General features: G+C 51.5%; 2 protein-coding genes across 4 annotated transcripts in view; one reads left to right on the forward strand and one right to left on the reverse strand.

The window, feature by feature from the left end:
* The window catches only part of ORC4 (origin recognition complex subunit 4), a 10002-nt gene extending 7641 nt beyond the window's left edge, over nt 1-2361 (forward strand). For both annotated transcript variants that reach the window (XM_018078898.2, XM_018078899.2), the window contains exons 10-13: nt 776-884; nt 1264-1359; nt 1445-1512; nt 1723-2361. In XM_018078898.2, the coding sequence (XP_017934387.1) occupies nt 776-884; nt 1264-1359; nt 1445-1512; nt 1723-1911 (462 nt within the window). In that variant the 3' untranslated portion in view covers nt 1912-2361. The remainder of the gene's footprint in view (nt 1-775; nt 885-1263; nt 1360-1444; nt 1513-1722) is intronic.
* Nucleotides 2362-3236: 875 nt separating this feature from the next.
* ACVR2A (activin A receptor type 2A) overlaps nt 3237-8386 on the reverse strand; it is a 48711-nt gene continuing 43561 nt past the window's right edge. For both annotated transcript variants that reach the window (XM_018078897.3, XM_018078896.3), the window contains 4 exons: nt 8253-8367; nt 7916-8054; nt 7153-7283; nt 3237-6585 (listed from right to left, as the gene is read on the reverse strand). In XM_018078897.3, coding sequence (XP_017934386.1) covers nt 6391-6585; nt 7153-7283; nt 7916-8054; nt 8253-8367 — 580 coding nt within the window. In that variant the 3' untranslated portion in view covers nt 3237-6390. The remainder of the gene's footprint in view (nt 6586-7152; nt 7284-7915; nt 8055-8252; nt 8368-8386) is intronic.

Genomic DNA, 8386 nt, shown 5'->3' on the forward strand with positions numbered 1-8386 from the left:
TAAAAGCATAGGATACAGATAGGAGCAGGGATGAATGAGGAGTTCCTGGACAAACTCTGGAGAAGAGAAGGCTCTGGGCAGACCTCAGAGCCCCTTCCAGGGCCTAAAGGGGCTCCAGGAGAGCTGGAGAGGGACTGGGGACAAGGGGTGGAGGGACAGGACACAGGGAATGGCTTTAAACTGAAAGATAGTGGTTTGAGGTGGGATTTGGGGAAGAAACTGAGGGTAGGGAGGCCCTGGCCCAGGTTTCCCAGAGAAGCTGTGGCTGCCCCTGGATCCCTGGAAGTGTCCAAGGGCAGGTTGGAGCCACCTGGGCTGTTGGGAGGTGTCCCTGTGTACAAAAGCAGGTGTAAAGCAGTTGTCAGTCCTTCTCGCCGCAGCTGCTGAAGTGCTGATCCATGGGAATGGATCCAAGCAGGTTCCTCAGGGTTTATCTCCTCCAGTGGGGAAGCTTTGAAGTTTTAAGCTTGGAAAACCTTCCTGGCAAAGGGGGGTTGTTGTAACTCCAGCTATTAGTGAGGTTTTCAATACGTGGACGTGGGAATTCTGTTCCTGAATGTTCCTAGTAGGTGACCGCGGGACAAACGCGTTGCCGTCTCCGTCTCCTCCCGTCTCCAGGCAGGAATGGTCTGTTCCTCAGGAATGGGATGAAGGCCCAAAAACAGGGATTTGGGATCTCTGGTTCCTCAGGAATGGGATGAAGGCCCAAAAACAGGGATTTGGGATCTCTGGTTCCTCAGGAATGGGATGAGCAGCATGTCCTGCTTGTTTGCAGATGCTGGCTGTCAGTGCAGTGACTGTGCACCACCCCCTGCTCACGGCAGCAGACCTGCAGGAGGCCAGCAGGCAGCACAGCACCGACTCCAAGGCCAACATCGTGCATGGTAAAGCTCAGCCTCTTCCCAAAAAACGCCTCTAGGAGACAGGGAAGTGGCAGGTCCCTCCCTGAGATCCCCCTGATGGAAGAGACAGGGATAACCCTGAGCTCACTTAGCTCATACATCTAGGGATAGAACTGCCAAATTATATACTTAAACTTTGCTTTTTCGTGGAAATGACCCATTTCTTAACATTCTTGCTTCAGACACATGGAGAACAAATGTTCTCTCCAATTCTGGATTCTTTTTCCATAATGAAGGTAAATAACACAAATAGGTGAGGCCTGGAGCATAAAGAAATAAGAGGGACAGATCCAGTGAGTGAACTGCTCGTGCTTCTGATGTGCCTAAGGGCAACCCTGAGGGCTCTCGTCTTTCCCTGCAGGTTTGTCCGTGCTGGAAATCTGCCTCATCATAGCCATGAAACACCTGAATGATGTGTATGATGGGGAGCCCTTCAACTTCCAGATGGTTTACAATGGTGAGAGGAACCCTGAGCTTCACAGGCACCACATCACTCCCTGTCCCCTCACTAATCCTTCTTTTAAAATCTGTTACTGACGCAGAATTCCAGAAGTTCATCCAGAGGAAAGCACATTCCATGTACAACTTCGAGAAACCGGTTGTCATGAAGGTGAGCCTGAGATGATATGTTTTTTTTAATTGTAAAGCATTTAGAAAGTGGTTTTATTTTCCAGAGCACAGATCTTGAGGGGTCAGATGCAACCCCAGAAGGGAATTGGGGTGTTTTGGGGCTGGAAGAACACCCTGCTCCCGGCAGGGGGTTTGGGAATGTTTGGCTCCTGGCAGGAATGACTTCACCTTCCCTTCCTCTGTACTTCAGGCCTTTGAACACTTGCTGCAGCTGGAGTTGGTGAAGCCCCTGGAAAGGCCGTCGGCGCGAGCGCAGCGGGAATATCTCCTGATGAGGCTGCTGCTGGACAACACCCAGATCATGGATGCCCTGCAGGTGTATCCCAACTGCCCCACGGACGTGAAGCAGTGGGCAGCCTCCTCCCTCAGCTGGCTCTGAGCTCCTGGCACAGCAGGGAAGTGCCAATGCCAGGAGAGGGAACGTTACCCACAGGAGCGCATTTGGGTTAATGAATTCTTGGAAGAAGCCTCCTGTGCTGATCCATCTGGGATGGATTTGAAGGAGAACCACGCTGATGTTGTCTCCCAGCGGCCAGAACTGTGACTGACTCCAAGGCTCAGGTGCTTTAGCTCAGCTCGGTGCCAACTTCTCCTCATTGCACACACTCTCCACTTGGAGAAATCCAACTCCTTGGAGTTTCTCCCTCTGGATCCTGGCTCAGGACACGCTGCCCTCCCCGTTCCGGTGTGGCCCCGGCAGTCCTGCAGCACAGCCACACCAGCCCACCCGTACTTCTCCTCCTCAAATCTGACTTGACCTGGAAAAGTTACTCAATTAAATCTGTAATCACAGCAAAATTTACCTAATTAAACCTTTTAATCCCAACAAGCTTCAGCTGCAACTGGTGGTTTGTGCCACCTTCTGCCATTTCCAGCTGAAGTGTGATGTGAGCAGTGTATCCCGGCACCAGGACGGTTTGGGAATGCCGATGGAGCCGGCTGGGAGCGCTGCCCTGCACTCTGCTGTCAGCTCTGGGGTGAGGAGCCCTTTGCAGCCAAAGGGTTTTTGATTTTCCTCTTTGCTTCACAGAGGTCCTGTCAGAGCAGGGAAAGAATCCTGGGATGGTTAGGGCTGGGAGGGACCGAGAAGATCTTTGTGATCCAGGTCCTGTAAGCGGTGCCACTGCTGCACACTTGGTATGAGATTTTCCTGCAGCAGCTCTTCTCCAGGAAGGAAAGTGTGGATTCAGCCAACCCCCATCTCCCTGTGTGAGTGGAGCTCATGTAATTCCAGCTGGCCTTGTAAAATGGGAGGGGTTATCCACTGCTTCCTGGGGAGCTGGGGGACAGGCAGCTCTCAGGGAAGTGGTTGCTTTGCCCATCCCTGGAGAAGGAAGAGGCAGCCAAGCCCTGACCTCGGGCTGCAGCACTGGGAATATCAGTGGCAGTGTGTGCAATTCCCAACACATGGCTTCCCCCTGCCCTTGGCAGCAGCTGGCACTGCCCTGGGAACAGTGTCTCACCCTCCTCAGTGCACTGCAAATAGGGATAAAAAACAAGGGATAAAATATAGGGAATGCTGGCGTGTCCTGACACAGAAGAGGTGAGTTTTCCCTTGGACGTGCTGGAGTTGAGGCAGATTCTCCCTTTGCTTCTCACCATATTTGACCTGTAACACTTTCCCTTTCTCTTTTTTTTGCCACAAAACTCCCAGTTTGGCTGGAGAACAGCCCCACCTGTTGCAAACCAGTGTAAAAGGAGGCATTTGCAAGTCAGAGTAGTCACATTTTTTATTTTCCCGTTGGGGGAATAGGGCAGAGTATACATTTGTATTTGTACAATATTTAACAATCACTTTATTGAGGGGTGGGGAGGGGGGTTGGTTGGTTTTTTTAGCACTTGCAGAAACCCAGCAAGTACCTTTTGACAGTAGTACAACAACCTGTGCCCAAAACACTGACAAATACAGAGAGGAAAGGTAAAGAAATCGCTCCCCAAAGTCGAGAGGGAACGAAGAGGAGATGGACTGAAACAAAATGAAAGGAGGGGGGAGAACAAAAGCAGTTCCTGCTGGTTGAGTATCTGAGGTAACAGATGTTCCATCAAGGATGCTACTGGAGTCCTGTTGCCCATGGATGTGTATTGCAGCTTCCTGTGTTTTGTACCAGAAATGTCTTACAAGAGGTTCAAAAACCTGGAGGAGGAGCAGAGGGGGGGCCCTAGGGGTGGTGTCAGTGCTGAGGGGAGCAGGACATGGCTTGTCACACCCAGAGCTGGCCTTGGAGCACTGCACCCGCCTGCCTTGGGTATTTCCATGTTTCTGGGGGGGTTTGGGAACAGCCCAGGAATGCTGGTTGAACCCCCCCCTGGGCCTGGGCTGAGGGGCAGCGTGAGCAGAGTCGTGCAGGACGGGGACAGGAACTTCTCAGCCTCGCACAGAGAAACAACACCTGGGGCTCAGGGGCCACTCCAGGGCCATCCCTGCACTTGGAGCCAGGGGCCAGGCAGGGCCAATGGCACAGTGTTCCCTAGCACCAGGCTCCCTGGATCCTGCCCTGGCAGCTCAACTCAGGCAATGCTCCAGAAGCGAAAGCAGAATTCATGTCCAAACCCCTGTGAGAGCAGCTGGACAGGACAGCCCAGGGGAGACCAGTCTGACCGGTTCAAAAGCATTTCCAAGGAGCAGCCTGCTCTCAGGGACGCTACATCACGCTGCTAAATCCCAGGAAATGGGAGCAGGACAAGAACTGAGCTGGGATAGCCAAAGGCAGAGTGAAAAGGCAGAGGTACAAGTGCTGTGAGAACCCGAGTTTGAGGGAAACACAAATGGTGGACATTTTACACGTGCTCAGGGTTTGCATCAGATCTCAGGGAGCACAGCATTAAACTCCCTTTACTCCAGTTTTGCTCCTTGGGAGCCCAGAGGTCTCAGGGAGTACAAGTGGGTTGGGATTTGTTCAGAACTCCGTTCCTGTCCTGTGTGTGGGGGAAGTTAAATTAAAACTGGATTAAAAAGGGAAGTGTCACAAATGTCACAAAGTGGAATTCTCGGAGCAGGTCCCTCAGGCACAGACGTGACCGACAGCGACACAGCCCTGGGTGGAACATCAGCCCTTCCCTCCTCCCTGTATCCATCACATCCCACTGTTCCCAGGGAAGAAGGCCCCTCTCAGGGCTGCACAGATCCACGCTCCAGCCACCCTGCCGTGAGCTCCCAGCTGCACTGTTAAAGCTGTTTTCCAAAGACAGGGACTGGACAGACAGGGAGAGCACGGACACACGCTCAGCACGCCAGGGGCCGCTGCCGGCTCTGCGCTCCAATTCCAACATTTACTGGACCTGGAATTTTGGGTGAAGGCTCCGATAAACGTGGCGAGCCAGCACTGGGAGCAGCACTGCAGCACCCAGCTCCCAGTCACCCCAATTCCAGCACAAGGGGTGACATCCTGAACTCCGGTGTTGGAGCTGGGAAAGCCACTTCCACGTTTTTCCTCCTTTTTGGCGAGTCTGCGCTGTGGATATTTGTTACCTCGGAATGGTCGTTGCATATCGTGAGCACAACTAGTTATCCCTGAAATTTCACACCTGGAATCTGGAGCCAGAACTCTTTGTGTGACTCCAGGATAAACCTGTGGATCACAGGGAGCGTGAGCTGCACTCCTGGGGGATGGCACAAGCTTTGAGTGGAGGGAATTGCAAATACTCCAAGCAGAGAGTGAGGAACTGGGGGGGGAACTGAGCTTCCTGAGGTGATCCTGGAACAGGGACACAGCCCCCACTGTTTGCTGGGACAGGGAACACGCGGCGACCTCGGCACGAACATAAATAGGAAAAAAAAGACTTTTTTTTAAAAAAAAAAAAAAAGAACAAGAATTCAGAGCTTTCCAGTGTCACAGCTCACAGAAAATTAAAAAAAAAAAAAATAAAAGTCATGCTTAAGTTTTCAAATATTCCTCAGACACAGCAAACCTAAATAGTATCAGTTAAATAAATGGATGAGATACTCTGGGAAACAGAGGGGAAAGCTTTCAACTAAAAGAGGAAGGAAAATTTTTCTCTCAATAAACAGCACTTTTTTTTTTGTTTTTATACACAACAAGCGAGTACAAGAAAAGGCTAAAAAACACGGCTCTGGGAATGGCCATTCCTGGGGGCACCTTCCCCTTCTTAAATAACACAGGGACGGGGAATAACATCATTTACAAAACACGGAGCGGTTCATTATCCCAATTAGTGTTGTCGACGATAATTTAGGAGGTGGAACTGAGGTATACCTGGTTTTGAGGGAGGTTAAGTAATACTTGGAAGCCTCTTTGCTCTATCCCATTGATTCCTCTCGTTTCTGTACACGGAACAGCAGCACACGGAACATTCACAAGCTGTGTCGTAGTCGCGTCACAACGAGTCATTTTGATAGAAACGACGACGAATGCGATAAAAACAAAGTTACCCTTTTTTTTTGTCGGTTTGTTTTTCTTCTTCTGTCGTTTTTGTTTTTGTTTGTTTTTTTTTTTTAAATCTGAAATGAAATGGTTTTTTGTGTTTTTCTTGAATTTTAAAAAAAATAACAGCAGTTCGTTTAAGGAATTAGTCTCTTCTGCCAGGGGTTAAGAAATCGGGTGTCAGTGTTTAAAACGCTCGTTAAGCCCCGACAGGTCCATATTCTTCATGTGAGTCCCTCGTCGGCACGTGAGGGGTCCGGTCACGTCCTTCAGGTGTGAGCAGGGAATGCAGGAAGTCTCATGGATCCACGCCGGGGAGGAGGAAGGGGCAAACAAAGGAGAAACACCTCTCGGTGATGTTCCAGAGAGACTTACCATCCGCTCTTCCCGCCGGCACGGCAGCGACGCCGGCAGCCCGCGCGCCGGAGCAGCTCCGCCGAAGAGTCCCGCGGTCACTTCCATGACCAGTGCAACTATCATAGGCTGGATTCTTTGGGAGGAAAGTCCACGTTCGTCACCATTGTGACCACAGTCACGATGTCCTCTGTGGTTATAATGTTAGTCAGTTTTTGCATCTGGATGATCCTCTCCTCCACGCAGCCGGCCGAGAGCCGCGCCTCGGCGTCGTGATCCCAGCACTCCTCGATGGTCTCGCACAGCATCGCCATTCCCTGCGGAGCCGGGGGGAAACGGGCACACGCCCAGTCAGGGAGGGGGCACCCAGCTAAGAAAAGGGCATTTAAGGTCCACCTGCCAAACGTGAACCCTGGTGTCCAACAGGACTTGGGTTTGATGGGACAGGACACGGCCTTGGACTCGGGTTTGATGGGGCCTCAGGTCTGCTTTGCTATATTATTATTTATTATATTATTATGTTATTATTATTATATTATGATGTGTTACATTATTATGTATTATATTATTCTTTCTGGTATTTAAACAATATCACAGCAGTGAGCAGACCCTTCCCCTGCAGTGCTGCACTATCCTCACAGCATTCTAGAGGTGAAATTCTTCAGCCTTCAAGTGTCACTTCAGTGAAAAGTGACTCAGGAATCTCTTCTTTCCCCCAAAACCTGACAGAATCATCTTTCTAACACTCAAAAGAGTATTCTAAGATGAAGAACACACTAAGCTGCAGCCCATTTAATTCCTACTAGAATTATTAAATCCCAGGACACCCCACGGGCTGGGCAGGATTTGGGCAGGATTTGGGGCGGTTGGTTGGTAACACTTACAGAATGTTTCTGCCAACACTCCCTCAGGACAGGCCTCTTCTTTTTATGGACCACCACCTCCTGCATGTCCTCCAGGGAGGGGTGCTGGCCAATCTCCTCCTCAAAGGGCAGCATGTACTCATCCACGGGGCCTGCACGGGGAAAAGGGGCTCATCAGCATCCTGGAATGGCTCGGAAGGGACCTCAAAGCCACCTCGTCCCACCCCTGCCAGGGGCAGGGACACTCTCCTGGAGAGGTTGCTGGGACACACAACATCCCAGCCCAGGGAAAACAGTTACACTCACTCAGTGGAATTTACTGCTTGAAAGACTGACTCAAAATGCAACTTTTCCAAAAACATTTAGAGCCTTTTCCCTTGGCTAATCCTGACCTGTCCTGGCACCCACACAAAGATTTCTCTTTCAAAACACTTGTAATTCGTGCTTCAAACTGAACCTGGGACTGAACTGAGAACAAACCAGGTGTATTAACTCCAGGAGTTCCACAGGAACTGTCTCTCTTCCTTACCAGGGAAGGCAGGAGGATTCCACGTGTCAGAACGCTTTTCCTGGGATGCCAAACCCTGGAGACACTGAAGGCCAGTGAGTTCTGCCCACCACCCGATCCCGTTTGCTGACACACACCCGGCATCCCTGCAGCCCTCCCGAATCCCAGGGCAGGATCCCAGGGAAGGATCCCAGGGCAGGATCCCAGGGCAGGATCCCAGGGAAGGCTCCCAGGGCAGGCTCCCAGGGCAGGCTCCCCCCCCAGCCCGTGCCGTACCGTCGGAGGCCGTGCAGCGCGAGGCCAGCTCCCAGAGCACCAGTCCCATGGCGTACATGTCGATCCTCAGGAACGCGTCCCTCTGGAAGTTGATGGCCCCTTCCAGGACCTCGGGGGCCATGTACCGCCGGGTGCCCACCTGGAGGGGTGGGAATGGCCGGGATGAAACATTCCCGGGCCTAGGCCTGGCTTAGGACTAAACCTGGGAAGTTTCATCCCTCCAGTTTCTCCACGTTAACGAATAAAACATCGTAACGTTCTTATCCAAATCCATGCAATGAGCCTGAGGGGGAATTTTCGGGATGCTGGAGATTCCTGGGAATAAATGGGGATTTACCTGCCCGTGGGTGTCTCCTGCAGATTTTCCAGCCTCGAACTTCAGAGCCAGCCCGAAATCAGCAATGCAGGCTGTGAGGTTGTTCTTCAGCAGCACGTTCTTGCTTTTGATGTCCCTGCCAAGGGAAAGGGAAG

This window comes from Manacus vitellinus, unplaced genomic scaffold (genome assembly GCF_001715985.3).
Source record: "Manacus vitellinus isolate BGI_N305 unplaced genomic scaffold, ASM171598v3 scaffold_43_pilon, whole genome shotgun sequence".
Lineage (NCBI taxonomy): Eukaryota > Metazoa > Chordata > Aves > Passeriformes > Pipridae > Manacus > Manacus vitellinus.